Source organism: Hylaeus volcanicus, unplaced genomic scaffold (genome assembly GCF_026283585.1).
Source record: "Hylaeus volcanicus isolate JK05 unplaced genomic scaffold, UHH_iyHylVolc1.0_haploid 12126, whole genome shotgun sequence".
Taxonomy (NCBI): domain Eukaryota; kingdom Metazoa; phylum Arthropoda; class Insecta; order Hymenoptera; family Colletidae; genus Hylaeus; species Hylaeus volcanicus.
The window spans coordinates 104,822-124,683 of record NW_026533094.1 but is presented as its reverse complement, the minus strand read 5'-3'; the positions used below and the strand labels follow the sequence as shown (position 1 = coordinate 124,683).

The 19,862-nt window shown below is 30.7% G+C and overlaps 5 protein-coding genes across 15 annotated transcripts; 2 read left to right on the top strand and 3 right to left on the bottom strand.

Moving 5' to 3' along the window:
• Positions 1 to 241: 241 nt before the first annotated feature.
• LOC128882629 (centrosomal protein of 83 kDa-like) lies at positions 242 to 6,178 on the bottom strand. Of its 5 annotated transcripts, none has more exons than XM_054134289.1 (29): positions 6,038 to 6,178; positions 5,867 to 5,979; positions 5,523 to 5,817; positions 5,412 to 5,457; positions 5,317 to 5,366; positions 5,169 to 5,236; positions 5,065 to 5,113; positions 4,883 to 5,017; positions 4,719 to 4,832; positions 4,578 to 4,672; positions 4,438 to 4,523; positions 4,320 to 4,387; positions 4,163 to 4,272; positions 4,026 to 4,112; positions 3,903 to 3,977; positions 3,784 to 3,838; positions 3,680 to 3,720; positions 3,448 to 3,604; positions 3,290 to 3,394; positions 3,149 to 3,241; positions 2,942 to 3,085; positions 2,760 to 2,888; positions 2,660 to 2,715; positions 2,546 to 2,603; positions 2,347 to 2,471; positions 2,157 to 2,277; positions 2,010 to 2,100; positions 736 to 1,947; positions 242 to 651 (listed from the first exon to the last, which is right to left on the bottom strand). In XM_054134289.1, the coding sequence occupies exons 1-29, from the start codon at positions 6,071 to 6,073 to the stop codon at positions 437 to 439; spliced, it is 4,029 nt and encodes a 1,342-aa protein (XP_053990264.1). In that variant the 5' UTR covers positions 6,074 to 6,178; the 3' UTR covers positions 242 to 436. The 5 variants fall into 5 exon arrangements, with proteins under 5 accessions (XP_053990264.1, XP_053990266.1, XP_053990263.1 ...); XM_054134291.1 differs by having other exon boundaries at positions 242 to 1,947; positions 5,523 to 5,597; positions 5,672 to 5,809; positions 6,038 to 6,053; XM_054134288.1 differs by having other exon boundaries at positions 242 to 1,947.
• A 423-nt stretch (positions 6,179 to 6,601) lies between these two features.
• LOC128882631 (uncharacterized) lies at positions 6,602 to 9,119 on the top strand. 4 transcript variants are annotated; one of them, XM_054134295.1, is made up of 15 exons: positions 6,602 to 6,876; positions 6,930 to 6,953; positions 7,004 to 7,116; positions 7,172 to 7,195; positions 7,248 to 7,309; positions 7,355 to 7,441; positions 7,485 to 7,537; positions 7,592 to 7,794; positions 7,846 to 8,071; positions 8,222 to 8,397; positions 8,441 to 8,518; positions 8,569 to 8,633; positions 8,698 to 8,787; positions 8,844 to 8,898; positions 8,978 to 9,119. In XM_054134295.1, the coding sequence occupies exons 1-14, from the start codon at positions 6,614 to 6,616 to the stop codon at positions 8,868 to 8,870; spliced, it is 1,491 nt and encodes a 496-aa protein (XP_053990270.1). In that variant the 5' UTR covers positions 6,602 to 6,613; the 3' UTR covers positions 8,871 to 8,898; positions 8,978 to 9,119. The 4 variants fall into 4 exon arrangements, with proteins under 4 accessions (XP_053990270.1, XP_053990272.1, XP_053990271.1 ...); XM_054134297.1 differs by having other exon boundaries at positions 7,169 to 7,195; positions 8,447 to 8,518; XM_054134296.1 differs by having other exon boundaries at positions 7,169 to 7,195; positions 8,444 to 8,518.
• A 77-nt stretch (positions 9,120 to 9,196) lies between these two features.
• On the bottom strand, positions 9,197 to 12,580 carry LOC128882630 (uncharacterized). Its single transcript, XM_054134293.1, has 12 exons — positions 12,361 to 12,580; positions 12,217 to 12,302; positions 11,992 to 12,150; positions 11,065 to 11,944; positions 10,854 to 11,008; positions 10,677 to 10,797; positions 10,390 to 10,586; positions 9,966 to 10,338; positions 9,770 to 9,886; positions 9,629 to 9,713; positions 9,445 to 9,559; positions 9,197 to 9,390 (listed from the first exon to the last, which is right to left on the bottom strand). Exons 1-12 carry the CDS (start codon positions 12,416 to 12,418, stop codon positions 9,376 to 9,378), a joined length of 2,361 nt encoding a protein of 786 aa, XP_053990268.1. The 5' UTR covers positions 12,419 to 12,580; the 3' UTR covers positions 9,197 to 9,375.
• A 538-nt stretch (positions 12,581 to 13,118) lies between these two features.
• LOC128882660 (uncharacterized) lies at positions 13,119 to 15,387 on the bottom strand. The gene is made up of 6 exons (XM_054134358.1): positions 14,866 to 15,387; positions 14,673 to 14,802; positions 14,325 to 14,613; positions 14,152 to 14,269; positions 13,907 to 14,046; positions 13,119 to 13,855 (listed from the first exon to the last, which is right to left on the bottom strand). Exons 1-6 carry the CDS (start codon positions 15,240 to 15,242, stop codon positions 13,119 to 13,121), a joined length of 1,791 nt encoding a protein of 596 aa, XP_053990333.1. The 5' UTR covers positions 15,243 to 15,387.
• Positions 15,388 to 15,677: 290 nt separating this feature from the next.
• LOC128882659 (SCY1-like protein 2) lies at positions 15,678 to 19,517 on the top strand. 4 transcript variants are annotated; one of them, XM_054134356.1, is made up of 20 exons: positions 15,678 to 15,893; positions 15,996 to 16,147; positions 16,205 to 16,320; positions 16,384 to 16,470; positions 16,659 to 16,738; positions 16,802 to 16,869; positions 16,911 to 17,115; positions 17,168 to 17,305; positions 17,364 to 17,500; positions 17,555 to 17,645; positions 17,694 to 17,789; positions 17,842 to 17,937; positions 17,990 to 18,107; positions 18,178 to 18,284; positions 18,337 to 18,531; positions 18,578 to 18,616; positions 18,672 to 18,747; positions 18,849 to 18,944; positions 19,010 to 19,213; positions 19,275 to 19,517. In XM_054134356.1, the coding sequence occupies exons 1-19, from the start codon at positions 15,816 to 15,818 to the stop codon at positions 19,174 to 19,176; spliced, it is 2,142 nt and encodes a 713-aa protein (XP_053990331.1). In that variant the 5' UTR covers positions 15,678 to 15,815; the 3' UTR covers positions 19,177 to 19,213; positions 19,275 to 19,517. The 4 variants fall into 4 exon arrangements, with proteins under 4 accessions (XP_053990331.1, XP_053990330.1, XP_053990329.1 ...); XM_054134355.1 differs by having other exon boundaries at positions 16,205 to 16,470; positions 19,010 to 19,120; positions 19,177 to 19,213; XM_054134354.1 differs by having other exon boundaries at positions 16,205 to 16,470.
• The last annotated feature ends 345 nt before the right edge of the window (positions 19,518 to 19,862 follow it).

Below are 19,862 nucleotides of genomic sequence, written 5' to 3'. Positions count from 1 at the left end.
ACTTTTTAATAATTTCCTAATGAAATAACTTTAATGATGGTTCAGACGTTTTTAAAAGTTGAAACCTTCGCATTTCTTTAGCATCAAACATTTAATTGGTGTACAGTGTTGTTTGATGAAAATCTATTCTTTGAATGATTGTGTAACGATGTTAAAAGCGCACATAACCAATTTTTGATTAATGAATTTTTCTATCGTGACAATGTTGAAAATTGAAGATTTCTAATTATAGGAAAGTAGATAAGATTCTTAGTTTGACACAAACTTTTAATACTTAAGGTAGTTTTGAGGGGCTGCAAACTATAAAAAGCTAAAAAAGAACGTCTACTTTAATTACATATTTTTTTTCGCTTGTTAATGTTTTATCTATAAAAAATTTTTTTAGCAACTCTCAAAATGCTGCTCACAAACCCATTTGTTTTTCGTTCATGTGAATTTAAAAAAAATTAGATATATTCTTTGAACTCTTTAATGGATTCACGCGTAATCCTGAAAAAGACGAATTATGCGCGAACTTTTTTTTACCAGGAGCGATTTGGGGTTGTTTACGATTAATATGTGCTACAGAAAGAAGCATATCCTTTTCGAATTCATTACTTTGTTGCTTCAACATTAACCTTTTCGTTTGGGAATCATTATATTGTATTTCACCTGATAGTACAAAGGAATTATTTAATGACGAAGGTGTGCCTAGAGAAGATGCTAAAACTGCAGAGCTAAATGTACTAAGTTCACCCGTCGGAGTTTCCTGAGATAGTGTGCATTCTTCTTGTGCGCGTTCTTCTTGTGTGTCTTCATCATCAGATTTAGATGGTTTCATTAAAAGACTTTGCACCGACGCAAGTTGCTTGGGTTGTGAGATACTTTTACTTTTTAATAAAGGTAACGATGGTTTACTTGTAGGATTTGTCGCTGCAGCCAACGATTTTCGACCCGTGAAAAAGTTTCGCTTTTCTGGGAAATTTTGAATTGTGTCGCTTGATTGAAAATGTGGGAATGAGTGTTCCTTAACTAAAAATTTTGGTTTAAGTAAAGTATTGGTAGCTAAAGTTGATTGTTCAGTAGTAGACCACTGACTGCTAACAGATGTACGTCTTGGTAAGGTGGATTTTGCCACGAATTCCTTACATTTCATATCAGAAGTTTTCCCTATAATACTTTTTCTTTTTGTTACCAATTCATTTTTTTGTTCGTTTGGATTCTGAATTGAAGAACGTAAACTGTATCTTTGAATAGATTTTCGTATCACAGGTGCTTCATTTTTAATCAAATTAACTTGACGTCTTAGAGGCTGAGACGAACTTTCCACAAGATGATTCATTTTACTGATAGAAGGTGGTTTAGGAATTATTTTTGGTGGTGGAGAACGTTTATTAGGATTAGGTGACTTCTCATGTGGTTGAATCGCTTCGGTGTTTATTTTCGTATTGTGTGAAGGACATGCCAAGTCGATTGATGTAGTTCCTTCTATTGTCTCATAGGGTAAAGAAGACATAACGGGCGAAGAGGAACCAGAAATGTGTGGTGAACCATAGAAAGAAGAAGCTGCTTCAGAAACGGTTCCAATTGTGTCAAACATTTCCGACGTAGGACGACTAGGTAAGGTTGTAGTATCATTTCTCAACATTGCCTCACAGGTCTCAACATGTGTTTCAATACGCTGCGATGGTTTGACATACGACTTGTGTTTGCTATTATTATCTTGGTGCGTCTCTTTAGAAGTTCTTATAGTTGACAGTGTAACCTTCATACTCATATCCTTATTAATGGGGTTTGAAATTAAAACATCTTCATTCTTTATTGAGGTACTAGGAGAAAGAGAACCTTTTGGTGTGCATTGTTTCGATGCTTTTTTTTTTTCTAAATCAGTATATTGTTGTAAAAGCATCGTGTAAGTATTTCCCAATCCTTGATATTCTCGTAGTAATTTTGAATACGCATCTTCCGCTAATATAAAAAGAAAACCGACAGAAATTCAAGAAGATCGTACATTATTAAATTGACGTCACCTTCAGTTAATCTCAACGTGATAGTACGAAGTTTTGCTGCAGATTGAACTTTTTCCTTCTCAAAATGCTCGACAATATCTTCGATTTGGAACTAGAGAAGAAAATACAAAATGACATTGCGCCCTTTTTCTGAGTGTCAAAACTTACTTCATTATGATCCCCTGTGGACCTAGGAATTTCCGCTAAACGTTTTTCTATGTTTTGTCCTAATAATTCAAGTTCATGTTTGCCAGCAGATATTTGTGACCGAATTTCTTGTAGTAATTGCCTGACCAGAAACAACAGGGACAGTCATCGAACTTGATTGTCATAAGAACCCACAACTATTATACTTTACCTGCATGGTCCTTCTCTTGTTATCTCTGAATTTTGCATAGGATTCATAGCACAATGAGATAAACGTTCAAACTCCACACGATAAAACGATAACTTTAACTCCATTTGTTTACATTCGTCCATTTTCTGATAAATGAGTACACGCAGACCATAATTTATTAAGAAACATGGATTTATTTATTATTTTAAGAAACGCTTACCATCATATATTGTGATTCCACATCAGTGTAATTTTTTTTTAGTTTTAACAAAGAGTCTCTAAGACAAATTGAATTAAAAAAAAATTTCAAAAAAACGGTTTTAAAAATGCGTACGTTGTGTTTTGCAATTTCATCTCCAAATCGTTACAGGATTTTCGGTCATTTTCCATCTAAACCAGAATAATTCATGCTTATGCGGGGTAACACAACTAACCTGCGCCCGTAATTGTGCCGTAAGATTTTTTTTGTTTCTCAAGTTTTCCTCAGCGATTTGTAAACGTTTTCTATACGTTTCTAAAACTTCACCATTGGCTTTCATCTCAGATTCCAGTTCGCATACTCTCTAACACAACCCAAATATGCTTTGCTTTGTAATATGAAATCAATAGAACGCACACGTTGTGTTGTTTTCAGGGCTGTTGTTTCAATTGAAAGTTGTTCTTCTTTTTCGGTCATAAGAAATGTTTTCACTTTAACTTTCTCAATTAAAACAGCATTAGCCTCTTCTAATTTTTGGATATCACAAGATAATTTTTCCTTCTGTACAAAAAGTCCACCCATTCGTTGCTTTCGCCTTTTGGGATTAAAAAGAAAGAATTTTACCTGAGGTTCAAGAACACTGGATATATAGTCCTCAAGATGACATATTTTGTTTTGCTTTTCCTGATTTTTGATGCGCATTTCTTCAATTTCTGACTAGTTCAAAACACAATAAAATAAAATAAATTGACGTTAACTGTATACTAGAATAAGTGTATTTTCGGAACGAAGTAACGTAATAGTTTCCGAATCGGCTTGATGCTCTTCTAAATGTCGTTGCTTTATTAAGGCCCATTCCCTCGATTCTTGCTAAAAACAAATGAAAAATTAGTTGACTAGAATTTTCAGAAAACTTATTGCACTCGTAATGTTTCCAATTCAGATTCTAAAGTTTTAACTAATGTTTGTAAAGATTCAACTTTATTTCTTAATTCCTTTGACTCAAACTCTCTTGTTTTACTTTTGTCTTCAGACGTATGACGCAAAAAATCAGCTGTTGACTTATACTTATCTGCATCTCTAATGAATCGTGAAATTGAGGAAAAAAAAAAAAATCATCACTAAATAAAAATTAGGTAATAAATCATCACTTACACTTGACAACAAGCTAATTCTGTCTGTAAACGTTGTATAGTCTGAACAGTATATTGTTATATTGAAAACAAAGCTTCAATATGATTTTACACTCTTTCCATTACCTCAGAAGCTAAGTCCAACTGTTTTTTATATAAACTATTTTCATTATGTGAAACACTGGAGTGAAAAAAAAATACATTGCGATCAAATAAACTGTCGTTTAGCATCGCAACATGCTTACTGGCAAGAACGTAAGGATTCCAACTCTGTTAATAGTGTGGTGCGTTCCTTTAATAAATCATCTACTTTACTTTTTCTACCACCACAGGTTTTTTTCTTAAATAATCATTATTTAAATACTTACAAATCGTTTTCTAACGATTGATTCATATACGCATTGACAGGTACATAATTCAAATTATTCATTTCTTCTAAACGTATTTCTAATTCACTAAGAAACATTTGGGATTTACGTGCGTAAGGAATAGCATAAGAATATACCTAGTTTTTTGATTCAAATCATGAATAATTTGGAACTGTGTCATATTAGCAGCTTGTTGAGCAATCAACTCATTTTCGAAATGATGCCTTTCCGCCTTGATACACGTCATCTATAAACGCAATTTGGGATTTTTACTATTTAGGAAATTCGCGTTACAATTAAAAGTTCTTTTTTTAAATCTTCGATTTCAGTTTGCTTACGAACTCCTTTACTTATTTCATCCTCTGGAATAAACAAAATTATTCAATTGCAAATAATTTTCCATATGACTGACTAAATTGTTTTTCAAGCCGTTTTATTGTAAGAATATGTCGCTGAGTTTCAGCCAAAAGCCGTTGTATTGTGTTCTCATAGGAAACACTACATAAAAACTCATTTATTCATCTTTATTGTTAGCCTCCAAAACCTAATTACCTCGATGCTTTTTTGAGTAAACAAATATCGAGTGAAACGGGAGTAAAGTCTTTTTTTTTCATAGTGTGACCAGTATTGCTTGAAAAACCAAACAGCTACAATATCATGAATTTTGGATACGGTAATGAAACAAAAAATTACTTGGAGTTGCAAAGAAGCTGTTTTTTCTCTTAAACGACTAGTAAGAGTTTGCTCAGCTTTTAATGCTTTCTTTAGGGTAAACAAATGTGCAGCTGTATCAATTTCAATGTCTCTCTAAAGACGTAAAAAGTTTTATAAAGAAAGTCAAGATAAAAAGTACTTACTGTTTTTTGAACGCATTCATTTAGTTCAATAATTTTTTCTTCCTTTTTCTGAATTTCGGATTCCAAATAACAATTTGTCTCATAAACTTTTTTTAACTCTTTTTCTGCATCGCGTAGACGCATATAAAAATCACTCTAAAAACCAGAAACTGTGTGATGTCACTAAAAAAAAAGTATTCTACGTTTTCTTTATGTAGATCGACAGCCCGCTGTAGTAATTCCTCTCTTGTTCTAGATGTAAAAATACAACATTTATAAAAATTATAATTTTGTTGTATGTAGCTACATTATATTTTTTTGATTGCGAGGAACTTCTTTATCATGCGATAGATTTAGAACTTTCTCTGGTGATACCTAGAAAAAAATCTATAGACTTTCATTGAAAAATCGACATTCATTGCTATCATATCATTTAACACTTTTTCAATATTTACTTGTGTAATTTCTTCACTCCCAAGGCATAATGTCAAACTCTTTTCAGTATCTGCGTGGCATTTTTTTATATTATTTCATCCAATTTTTTTTTTACCATCCATTTTTAATGTAGATTCTGGATTGACTATCGCAATAAAACTCTTTATGGAACAAAAAGTTAATAATAAATAAAAAAGTTGTTTTATTTACAAACATAAAAACATACGGTATACATAAAAACTTGTAGATTTGTAACAACATCCAAAGATATATCTTCAAAGAATGATGTCGTTTCGCCGACCTCCATTAACGAAAAAATAATAAGCCAACCCCATAAATGCTGAAGACACTCATTTTCATCAACATTCGCCTTACAAGAAGCTTGTTTTATAAAGGAATTGAATTTGTCATCAATACACAACGTAGGAAACCAATAATGAAAGTTATGGGTGAAGAAATTTAGTACAAGGTCAGGAGAATCATACACAGTTGTTTCATCTTGAAATAGAGTGTCTGAAAAACTTTCAATTGGTTTTTAAAACATTTCAAAAACAAGGAACAAAGGCCTACAATGTTAAAACAACAGTAAAAAGATCTTGAAATGTAAAGTCAGAATTTTTTATAGATTTAATTTGTTCCTTAAAATTCGCATATTTACAATTGCTTTTTATCACAACTTCTAACTAAAAGTAACGCAGCAGGAACCATTCAATTCTTGATAATATTCAAAACGTAAAGTACCCATTGTTGTAGTAGTTGACGCGTTTTTAACACCATACTATTCAAAATATCCGTTGAATTTGACAAACAGCATTCTACTTTGACAAAACTCAAAGCTCAAAACGTCTAAAGACATTTAAATAAATTGCACATAGTTTGTTTTGTTTAAAAAACTTTTTTTTAATTTTCCTGTGCCTAAATAATTTACAGACGCTTCTCAATTTTACAGGTAGCAAACAAAGTTTATACATAAATAACACTATCAAGTTGTAAGTGATTTGCCATGTAATGGCTTTTATTTCATTCTTCTACTTTTTTAAATAAACGGAAATTGTAAATAATTCATTTTGAAAAAAGAAAATAATAGCATTTATAAAATCAAACATAACGAGAAGGTATCAATTTTTTTCTTTCAACATTATTGATCAATGTTAACCTAGCGCGGCATCATTGGTTTTGTACACGACTATATGCAAGACGAAATTTGATACATTGATTTAATTTTTATTTTTTTTTTTAAAAAGAAAAAAACAAGTGACTCCCGACTTGTGCTATTGTAGTCATACAAGAAAATGAGTTTTTTTTTTTTTAGTTGCAATGATTTTTTTTTTGTACTATGCAATTATTATAACACTTAGTTGTGAGTCGTTCAAGCTAACTTCAATCAAACACAAAAGCTTGTCACCTCATCAGTTAAAAAATCACCCACCAATACTTTCTAAGGTTCTTGATGCATCTGCATTCTATATCCAATCACTTACACAAGACTCCAAATATTTTCAAAAGAATATAATATGGAAAAAATTATGCCATGGGAATAATAATCTTTTTCCTGAAATGTATAACGCTGTTTATGATCAGTAAGCTTCTGCTAAAACAACAATTTAAGATATTTATTTTTTTTGATAAACAGATTTGATCATGAAGGATATAATACGTCAGTACGATTTTATATGTTACATTTTGTAATGATAAGGAACATTTTAGATTACTTGATTCTGTTTTTTCAAAAAATGGACAAGAACGATTTGTACAAGCTTTAGAACGATTGAGTTACATTCTTCCACATTGCGATTCGAAATCATTAGGAGTCGCCTCTGGTGGGTGTTGGTTTTTTTTTAAAAGCTTAAATACAAAAATTATTTTTTCTAGAAGACAAGCGTATGGCTCCTTTCCCAGGTAGATTCTTTTCATTTTAATCGCTTTTTTGACATGCGTAACAATTTTCAAGGGGGTCCTTTCAGGCGCGCGTATGGATTTGATATGACTCAATGGATAACAAGCCAGATACTTGTAAACATGTTGTCTATTGTAAAAATATACATATTTTTTCTTTAGACTGTAGCCAACAATGCTGGAAACGCTAATCCAGGTGTTGCATTAATGGCAATGATGGCCAGTACAAGTGTCGTTGGTGTAGTTTCAGTAAGTTTTCCTAGTAATTTCTCTTCAAATTTATCTTGTTCAGACTGTTGCAGCATCTCTTATTGATATTGTTCCCCCTTTGATACCTCCACCTATGTAGGAAAATAATAACTACGACGACTTTAATTTTTTATTTTCATTTTTATAAAGTTGGATTTTGCGTCCTTTTCCATGCCTACCAATGATTACAGGAATGAATTGCCTTTTATCTGTTCTTTACCCCATAACAATTGCTGATTTCACCATTGCCCATGTGACGGATCAATCAATGAATGGTGTTTTAAGTTCATTTCCTTCGAAATTCAACTCAAAAGTTGGAAAGGCCTCTATAGCCGTTTATAATCTTTGTGCTGGTATATTTGACCTTTCAATCAAAAATAAAAATATTGATTTTGTTTTTTCAGCCGTTTATTTGGGAATGTATTGTGCCAGCTTATTTCCCATGTGTTGGCTACCTGTGGGGTTAATGGAAGCTCAATCCTTTCCCGTTTGTTTTCCGCAATGCCTTTTAGTTCTTGTAGCTTGCCCTGGGTTTTGGCTTGATGATATCCTAGGTCCTTGTAGCTCGGTCTCTGTTCCCCCATTTTGTGCCTTTTCCGTGTTTGTTAATAAAAATTTAATTCCTCCTCAGTAAGATTGCTTTAAAATTTATATGCGCATTGAGGAGAAAAATTAGATTTGTAACACTTTGTCGAAATTCGACATTGTGACGTCGCATATACCTCTTTCTCTCGCAAACAAATTTAAACTTTAGAATAATTTAATGTATTAAATGTTCAGATACACAAGTTATGAGGAACAACATCCTTATCCAAGTGAATGTCCGCATTATGATCCTGAGTACGATATTTCTCCTCACCTTTATGAAAGAGTGCCAGAACTCTCTTCTCCCATCCTTGATGAAGTCAATACATCCTTTCGTTTACAACCTGCAGGTCCTTCGCTATTCAAAAATTGTAAGATAAAATTTTTTAAATCTGTTATTTAAAGAGTATTTAGTAGCAGATTATAATGCTGTTTCACCCATTCATCGTGTGTGTGACTGTCATCCAACTCTTTGTGAAGTGAAAGCAGGAGGTATTTTAAAACAAAATTGTAACTGAGCATTACTTTAAAATACACTGTAGATGATTGTCCTCAAGTTACTAAAAAACAAAATCAAGCTTGTAAAGATTATTGTTCTTCTATCTCGGTACCCGTTAGCATGACAAATAATAATGACTTAACTGACGAATTCTTTTCTTTCAATTGTTCAGGAATCTAACAATACAAATTCAACTCCAAAATTAATGGAAACACTGGTAGTTCATCTTGCTGAAGAAAATACACCGATACATCAAGAAATCGTATGTTTTTAAACTATATTTTTTCATGAAAAAAATCAAAATTTTTTTTTTAACAGCAAGGTCATATTATTCCAGTTTCGTAACCGTTAATATCTGCATTCCGAACAACTTGTATGTAATTCTGCTGAATGTATTTGCGTCGACGTTATGGATAGTGATACTGTTTTTTAATGTTCTTTAAAACTTCTAGAACCTTACAGAGAAAATATCCCTTATTTGTGTGGTCTTCTGAAGCCAATGTACTTCACACGGTCAACGCTCCCGTTTATAAATAATGGACCAAATAAAGTCCTTCCAGATATTTAAGTTACTGAATAGAAATTTTATGTCAAAATAAAAGGTTGTTTTTGTTTAATGTACAATTAATTGGAATGAGTTTCATTTACTTTATATAATATTATTTTAACAATGTTATAAGAATAAAAAAATAATTTATTTTTGAAAAATTCTCAGCAACAATTACAAGAAGAATAAAAAAAAAAAAATAAACCTTTTTTCTTTAAATGCTCTAATGAAAGAAAACAACATTAATAACAGTAGCATTGTAAATACTTTTTTTTTTAGCTGGAGCCTATACAAAGATACAATTTACGCGTCGCCCTCCTGTTAAATTCATGTGAAACTATGTAATGAAAATTTTTTGGGTTTTATACGAACCATAAATGAAAGAACGGATTGTACAAAAGGAGGACATGTGGAGGATGCCGTTGTCGATTCTCCATCAAGAACATCCTCCATCATTGAAGAAGACAATCTAAGAAGTGCAGCTTCCCTAAAAATTTCATTATAAAGAGAAATACAAAATTTTTCTTTTTTTAAATCATTAAAGTGTTTTTTTTACTTCGGTTGATAAAAATTTTGAAGAATTTGATTTGTTGGTATGTTAAGGTTGGAAGGATAAGAAGGGAGGACAAATGAAAACGGATCTAAATAAACAAAAGAGATAAAGGATGAAGTTGATAAAAAAAGCTTATTTGTTTACCAAAAACTTGTTTTGAATTTGTCTGCCAAATAAATGTATATATATTAAGAAGTGGTCCGGGAAAACGTTTTGAGATGGAAGAAACAATTTCACTTGTTTGAAAATGTAAGGATTCATCTGTTTAAATAAAAAGCAATATAATTTAATAGTTTTAAACATATATCTCAAATTTTTTCTTTTTAATTTTGGATCCTACCATGAGCGTAAATAAGGCAGAGAAAGTAAACCAAACCCAGTGACGACTGACTGCATAATTCTTTAATGATATGATTTTCGGTTACCATATCATGTCGTAAAGGAATTGAAGGAAACATGGTAGTAAACAAATCCAGACATTCCCTCACGAAAATCCACATATCAACGAAAGGTAATTTAAAGAGCTGCATTAATGATTGAAACGAATTATCGAGGCTATCATTATTATATGTGTTATTAACAATTTTATGTAACCATCCTATAGGAAGGGTAATGTTCTCCGTAGCGGATGGAGATAAACGCAGTACTGTTGTCAATAAATGGCAATAGAATTTTTTTGTTTGAATGGGCCAAAATGCAGGGTGCTGTAAAGCCTTTTACAAGAATTTGATAAAAATTTATTGGAATTTATCATAAACACGTACTTGTTTTAAAGAGATACGTTCCTGCGGGTTTATTGTTATCATATTGTTAAGTAAATGATACAACAATGGAAATTTTTCTTTCCATAAAATGTTTAAATTTGTTGTTATTCCATTAAAAATATTATGAAAAATTTCTTCTAATGTATTTCCAAATGGATGACAGTGGTTTTCAGATATCCATAAAAACATACAGATGCCTAAGAATAAGATTAAATATTATCTATTTAATATAAATTTTCCCTTCTAGAAATAAGTTTATTTGAATATCCATTTTTAAAATAGCATACCACAACTCCAGATATCAGCAGACGGTGTACAATGTTTTTCAATAATGGATTGTTTTTTTGTCATAATGGATTGTAGAACTTCGGGGCTTTGGCAAATTAAATAGCTTATATTGACACGATTCTGACGCGTTTGATGTTTTGACCGAAACTATTAATAACTATTTCTATTTTACGTACTGTAAGCAAAGGTAAAGCCCCATATAATAACTGGCCAATGGTACTCTCCTCAGTTACTGAAGGTTTAACGAGTATCCAAGGTGTTATATAATTGTGTGAAAATCCTGTCTGATGTAGCGCATCAACACTTTTTAAAAAGTGTTGGACAGTTTGCACTACAACGCATATATGTATGTAAAATTATCGAATCACAACATATTATGACTAGTACAAGTGTATGTCAGGGATTCAAGTCCTTGCTTTATCTGTGTCATTGTAACTGAAGTATTTTGCTCTGGCCAATCCGGATAAAAAGAGGCATCTGACACGAGGGATAAACAACAGCTTCGAGGTTTTTTGTAATTATCGTCTGACTCAAAAAATGAAGGTGTTAAAAAAACCTGTTTAAGACCAAATGTCTGATGTTTTGAAAAAGAACTTAATTTCACATAAGCTTTCACCATCCATTCATAATTTGTATTAACTGCTCCTATTGATAATTCATAACATTTCAATGTTTTATTTTGGAAATAATTAAATTCAAACGGTTTTAAATCAATATCTAATGTATCGTAGATTTGTTTTTTAAATTTTTTATCTCCATCACAAACGTTCAATAAATCGGGATAGGGTGGAATTTCGATGTTTACATGACCCGCAAGATTCATTTGGCTTGTTAAAGATTGATTTACATTAGTTTTAGTTTTTGAAAAATAATGAGATAAAAGACTATCGCTTTGCTTGAAAAACTCTGAACAAGATGGATGCGTGGTGGACTCAAATAAAGCTTCCAATTGCTTTTGCTTCTGATTCGAGATGTTGTCTAAGGAATCAGCTACAAACGTGTGGAAAGTGTCTGACGATGTATGTGGCCAACCCGAAATATTTCTAACCGATTTCTCACATGTGGCTTTTTTATTTTGTGTCTCACATAAATAGTTCGTGTGATTTGAAAAAGAATCTACTATTGGAGCCACAATGTCTTGTGTTAGAGATATCATGGACAATAAATTTCCATCCATTGGTTCTGTTCCTTGGAGTTCGGATACTCCGTGCGCGAAAGGGCAATAGTAACGCGGACATTGATTTTGTATGTAGCGTTGACAAAGAACCTGTTTTTAGTATTTGTAGTAGCAAAATAAATGGAATATAAACATACACGCTTGTACACTTTTGGATGATACACTTGTTCTTCGTAGGAATGAGCTAACGGGCACTGACGATGAAGACCGCATATAGTTTGTGAGCGTTCTGCCTTGGATGAACACTCATTTCCACAAACGAAATCACATAATTTCTCTGTATAATTATATTTCCACTTGAAATAAAATTAAAAAAAAAAAAATGATGACAAAATTTTTCATAACGTAAAAAAAGAACATACTAAAGGTCGACGCGTCCATTCGATATTATGAGAATATTGACACTTATCAGCAAAATTACAATACCCTTGTTTAACGAATCTTTGACCTATATAAAAAAGATATACCATACATACGAATTTCAAACATAGTTGAACATAACGTACAATGTCGAGTTCTAAATTTTAGAAGGTCGTCACCAAGTAGAAAGGGTGGTAATGCCATGGGATGAATTAATGAAAATTTAAGCTACTTTATTTTAATTATTAAGAAAAACTAGAATGCAAATGATGATTGCTAAAAATTAAAAAAAACAACAATAGTTATTATGAAATAGAAAAGACAAAAATTCAATAAATGAACAAATATGGTATGGAAAAATTTTGTACCTCCCGACCTTTCACGATTAATAAATTAATGACGTCGGACAATCATTTGTCATGTCTCGAATAGAGAGTACAAATTCAACGTTTGATGAAAAAATTTTTATTGTATACATTTCATTAATCAACGTGAGAATTAAAAAAAAATTAACTTTCATTTAATAAAGCATTCACGTAGTAGAGGATAGTGTGATGGCAAACATAAAATTTCGTGTTTGAAAAGAATTTTTTTTTTCAAGTTATCAATCAGTGTTTAAGATTTTTGTAAATTCTTTCGAAATTTGTTTTAATAACGAAATATGTAAATGAAAAAAAAGTTTCAATTGTTTTCACTTATTGCGTCGGGAGAAAACTGTAATGTAGTAACGAAAAAGAACGCTTTTGTACTAAGGAAAATCATTTAATGGAACATTGTTTTACATAATTTTTATTTACATCTTAAAAATTCTTTTTTTTAATTTAATTTTTTTCTAATAAATGTTTTCAGGTATTTACATTGCATAAAATTGTAGGATTACCATGAAACTATTACTGATACCATTCTAGGACTCTATCTTTGTAATATAAATTCTATATGGAATAAAGTCATCTATCATTTTTTTCAAGTAATTTACGAAATTTGTGTTGTCACTGTGTTCGGTATACTTGTGTTTAACAAAGTCAAATCGACTATTTATCCAAGATTCAAGACGCGGCGGTATGTATGAGCATGATAAATGATAATTCATATCTTCGTTTTTACTAGACGCTAAAACAGTTAAACAGCATAAAATATCCGTTTTTTGTGGAGAAAGAAGTTGAGAAACATTAAGATCCGTTACGAAATAGGCTTGTACTTCAGCTAAACAAGAGGAAACATCATCCTGATCATTGGAGGTCACACTATACACACGAAAGGATGTTTGCGAAGCTAAGATAGCTGCAGTAACATCAGATTGCTGTCCAATAACTAATTTTAGGGGTCGCGCATCTGAACTGTTTGGTACAACAAAACTGTAGGAATCATTTTTGAATGTAGATAATACTTTTTCAAAACTATGTCCTCCTGCAAGTGTTCTATTAAGTAAATGCAATAATATTAAAGCTGAAAACTCCGCTCGATGAAACATTTCGCAAAGAAAATTTTCAAGAGAGGTGTCATTTGAATTTGATAAAATATCTCTATCACAAGGTTCTTGAACAGTACCATGTAATATGAAATTATCATATGTCTTTTGATATTTGTCGGGTAGAAGTAATTTAGTTAACATTTCATAAACGTTTTTATATCCATATGTACCTGAAAAATATTAAAAAATGTAATTTATAGAATTTTGTGTCTGGTTGTTACCGGGTACTAAACACCCGTTCACTCGAATTGTGTCACGCAAAAGATCTTTGCTATCTTGTTTAAAATCAGGTAAACAGCAAGGATCCGAAAGTTTTAAAGAATCACAAAAACACAGTGTTTTGAATCGCTTAATAGATGCTCTAAAAGAAAAATCCATTAAAAATTAAGCAGAAAAACAAATTTCTTTCACTGTAAAGAAAAAAAGTCGTGCAAATATTGACAAAAATACGTAGTGGACTACGTACATGTAATCAGGAAAACACGGTGATTGGGATGGCAAGAAATCAGACATATTTGAACTATATGTAATGACATTTTTTTTCTTTTTTTTAAAAAGACGCTGAGTTGAGTTTGGATTAGAATCTAAAATTACAATTTTTTTTATTATCTTATGCTCAAGTTATCGATTGAATCGTACTTTCTATAGAAGAAGATACATCGGGCATAATTTGTAGGGGCAATTTAAAAAAAAAAAATGATGCGAATTGTTTTCCTAAAAATTTTAATTTTGGAATTGTATAACAAGATGTTTTGGACGAATCGTTGATTTCGTTATCTTCAGAGAAAGTATGATAAAAAGAGTTTTGGTCATCTGGATTGTTACTTTCATGTTGTTTACTTAAAGAACATGGTTGGGTTTCATGTAGTAAAAGAATTTTCTTAGTATTAACTCTCCAAATATCAAGCAAAAATATAGAGTGCAATATCTTTGTTAGAAGCAAAACAACAACTGTATGAAAAAATACAAATGTTTGGACTGACATACATTCTCAATAAGATTACAATGTTCTTCTTTAATTGCATTCAACTTCACTGTTTGGGATTTCCACTTTTTAAAAAATGATTTAAATTTTGGACAAACGGGATTGTCTTTTTTTGTAATAGATTTTTTATTTCTGTACATCAATATGGAAAAAATGCTCATTTAAATAAGATATTTATGTACAAAATATATATACCTTTCAGAATGACTACTTGAAGACGAGGAAGACACTGCTGGTACATTACTGCTTCTTGTCAAGTTGAACGAATTACAAAATGGCTTTAGGGAAGATATAGAACGGTGTCGATTTTGACTATTTTCAATAAAATATGAGTAGGCTTTATGAGAATCTTGCAAAATTTGTTCTTTGGATATATCCAGTTCATCTTTTCTTACTTCATCTACACGCTCTGTTATGAGGTGGTCAATTCTTCTATAACGTTTATCTAAATTTTTTTGTGTAAAGCTTGAATGCAAATTATCATATAAACGGGAGTAAGGTGTGTTTCCCTGTTTTTTTTTCGCCTCTATACTAGATTCGTGTGGAGCGCTGTTAGAAGATTTGATTGACATGAGGTAAAGAATTGATTAATTAACTAGTTAATTAAATAAATACGAAACATTAACAATTGTTGTTTACATAGATCTCACAGGAAAGTAACAATATATAAATAGGATAATGAATTTATAAAAATGAAAACAATCGTTTTAATAATTTATAAACTGAGAAAAATTACAGACTGGTGAAAACGTAAACAAGTGGAGAGGTGAAAATTAGCTAAAATCTAGATTTTTACTTGAGTAAAAAATTTAATAGTGAAAAAATTCATGTTTCTTACGGTTTATTGAAAATTCTTTTTTGAAATGATTTTTTTAAAAAATGAAAAAAAAAATGTAGAGCAGTTGAACCAAGTAATGTTTTGGAGTAATACACTACATAACTGGTGTACCACTTGAAATCGTGAGTGCTGGTAATGTACTGTCACAATTTAAATTAATGTTGTAGTTTTTGTGAAACGCCTCTCAATTATCCTTAATTTTAAAATTGTCATTCAATCTAGAAGCAAGTTGTTTATATTGACGTTCATTATTTCTATAACAGTTCAAATCATTGTTTTTCACTAAAATGTAATCCGACGGGTTAGTATGGGAAATCAAGCTTTGAAAAATTATGTTGTCGATGAGTCCAGCTTCGTTGATGGCGGGAGGTATTTAAAATGGAAAGTAATGAGCTGTAATAGGAAACTGTGTAATGTTGTAACCAAAAAACAGTATATGATTTATGTTTGAAAAAAGTACATTTCCATACAATTTTATTTTTGAAAGTATGGTTCAGGATACCATTCATCACGATCTACGGAATTAGTTACCATTTTTTTGTTTAAAAAAAAAACATTAGAAAAATTAAAAAACGCTTTTCTTCAAAATGAAATATTAAATAGTCTATACCGAGATGCGCGAAATCTTCAAAAACTTCGGTAAAAGAATGAGAAATGCTATTTAAAACAAAAATTTTCACTGTATATAATTGTCAGTCATCCTAAAATATTACAACTTCAAGAACCCTTAAAAGAAGACAATTTATCTCTTTGTTTTATTACGAGAAGAGTAACACGGACACTCGAGAATTACTTTGATGAGTGGAGACAAAGTACAAAGTCTTTAAAAGAAAAGAAATTGAAAAAACCATTTTTCTTTATATTACGATACATAGATCGGAGTTATGAATCGAACATAATTCCCTTAGAAGTCAAAGCAGGTTTTTATGATATTTGTGAAGCTGTTTCATTTTTGCATAATGGTAATCATTCATGACATACTTTGAGAATTTTTTAGTGTGAAAAATTCAGTTTTTGTTAATACTCTATACACTTATGGCAGTTACTAACAAAAATATTCTTTTATATAATAATAGCATAATTGCAACATAATTTGTATTAGAATAATGCTGATTAATGTATATTACCTTTATATTATTTGTTTGTGCAGATGTGAAAATATGTCACTTAAACATATCCCCTACAAGCATTTTACTATCTCCGATATTTCGTTGGTACTTAGGATCCTTTGTAATAAGTTTTTTCTTGTAGTCAACGATAAATTTTAATTTTTTTTTACTCCATTTCAATCAGGGTTTTGCTCAGTACAATAATCGTGATCGAAAAATACCAGAAACAAATTATACTTTTGAATTTTCTAGGTAATATTAGACTTTTTTTTTTTTTAACTCATACTCTATAGGGATGCATCTTCATGGGAAGATGAAGTATCTATTAATCCATGTCTTGCGTATTGTTCACCTGAAGTTGTTAGTAACAACATTGGTGATGGTTATGCCTCTGATATTTTCTCGTTGGGTTTATTATTACTACAAGTGATAGAACCAACTAAATCACCTTTACTTCGTGTTACAAAAAATTATGATTTTCGAACGTATGAAGAACAGGTTAATGTAAAATAAATAAGTAGATGTCATTTCATTCAATTTAAAATGGCAGTGTTCCACGTTGGTTTCCCGAGTAAAATTATTACAATGTCCTGCTCAACTTCTCTCCTTAGTTATAAAAATGATAGATCCGAATCCATTATTAAGATGTTCAATTAATGATGTTTTGAATTCTCCACTTTTCAATGATGTAAAATCTTGACTTGATCCGTTTTCAAATGAAACAAAGTCTAGTTTTTTCTTGTCAGACAACATTTCATATACTCAGATTTTCAAATAGCATTTTGGAAAAGACAGATTTTCAAAAAATGCAATTTTGCAAAGATTTGTCCACTATCTTAAACGATATGAATCACGAATTGTATAACGATTTAGAATTTTTAAGGTATGCTCAAGACTTTGGAACAAAAAAATTTTAATTAATATGTGAAAATGCTAGATGTCGTATTATTATTCCTTTATTAGAATCAATAACGCTTCCATCAATAAAAGACTCATTTTTACCAATAATATTTTCTTTTATTCCCAAGGTAACTATTTTTAAAATGTAATGTTATTCAAATATTTTTTCATCTTAGATCATAACACAAGATATTTTTATGAAATATTTATGGAAAAAAATAAATCATTTAATGAGAATGGACAAACTTTCGTCGCAGTGTGTTTTTATTTTGGTATTAATTTATAAATTTTTTTAAAAATTTTTTCAACAATACAATTTTTCAGCTGGAAAATTTGTCGTGTATTATCCAATTTGTTGGATCAAAAGAAATTATTGAAAGAGATATTATACCATTTGTTATCAATTGTGTTTTTATTAAAGTTATTTAAATGACGTTATTAACCAGGTTTCACTAACAATTTTTCCTTCTAGGTCGAAAGCATTCAAGTTAAAACATTAGCTGTGATATCCACAATTCTTGATAGTTTAGCTTACGTAACATTTACTACTATTATATTACCAGCCATTTTGACATGTCTGAACACTAATGGTACGTTTTTTATAATTAAGGTAAAAAGGATGTAGAAAGAAAACCCTTTCTTTTTCGTTTTATTTTTTAGAAACAACATGTACGGTTAGGGTAGAAATTCTTATGATATTGGAAAATGTTTCCAAAAGATTAGACAGCAATACTATCGATAATACTATTTTAACTGCTTTGTCAAAAGTATGTTTAAATAGTTTTGACATATAAAGCATAATTTTGATGAATTATAAAGTTGCCTTTGATAGAAACAAGTCCTGTTGTGGCGATGACATGTTCAAATGTTTTAAATCGATTTGTTGCAATCATTGGTCTAGAAAATAGTTTAAAGAAAATTTTGCCGCTACTTACCACATTTCTTTGTAACATGAATTTAACAGAAGAACATTTTAATCGTATTTTGAATTTACTATTCTCTCAATTAAATATGGTAAGACTTCAATGTGTAGCTAGCAGTGTTAATAAGTTATACGCAGTATGCAGAGCAACGACGTAAAGGGTTTTCTGATAATCATGTAAGACTGTACGTCTCGGTACAAATTGATGACAAAAATTGTTTTATTGGTAAAGCGGGTTTCTGATGAAAATACTTTCCATGCGACTTCTACTGTGTCTGATTTGTGCGCATTGGACAAACTACTTTTATGTACGTTTTTAAAATATTCATTTATATAAGTGAAAAAGTGTGAAAACAATTGTTAATTTTGTGTGTGGTTTTATCACACCCATGATTCATCTCAATGACAGCGACAACACCACAGTTTATGAGAGATACGAATCGCGAGAACACATCAATAAACAAATATACATCAACGATTCTGAACACGATCACTCCAAAACCTGGTGCGTCTACAATGAATGTGAAAGCAGCCCAAGTATGCTAATGTTTATTTATTCCTTATTTATAGACGTGCACGGTTTACATTTATTAATGAAACCTGAAGCCTCATCAGGTTTATCACAAAATCATGAGTACCAGAGTCTTGAAAAGAAGTTAGAAACGTGCAATTTAAATAATGGTATAACACAGTCGACGAATTCCTGTCGAATTTTCGATGTGTTTGATGAATTATAGAACAGAACATAATTTTAATCAAGGTGTCTTGGTTTGGGTAAGTGTTATTAACTAGCTACGATTGATGGACGTCTGTAATAATTTCGCTTTGTATACAGAACATGAAACTTTTCAATTAAATATTTAGTGAGAAACGTTTTCAAAATTAAATGTATCCAAAATAACGCGATTAATTATGGTGACGTTGTCAAAGTATTTTTCTGATGGTTACCAAGAAACTCTGGTAGTTTGATTTTATCTAATATTTTGGAATGTATTTGTCTTATAAAAAAAACTTTTGCTGCTATTTTTCTTTATTATTATACGAACAAAAAAAATAAAAGATTTTAATATAAGCCATCACATAAATGATTTGTTTTAAGAGAAAATTAGTAACAAAATAATTTAAGACTGGTTGGGACACTCTCTCTTTCTCTTCAATTATTCATGAGAAAGCTCGCCTTCACTTATTTCCAATTACAAACACGAAATGGGTTAGGTGGATTCAGCGGCGATACTAATTCTCTTATCATTATATAAAGTTCGTCCACAGAAAGATATTACCAAAGGTTGGTGGTGTACTACTAGTTTGTTGTTAAACCGTTATAGTACTGTCTTGTTTACGCGAACTATAATACTCTAAGATTTATGTTTATTTGTGTCAGTATTTACTGATTTTTAAGGTTTTTTCATTCGTTACAAAAATA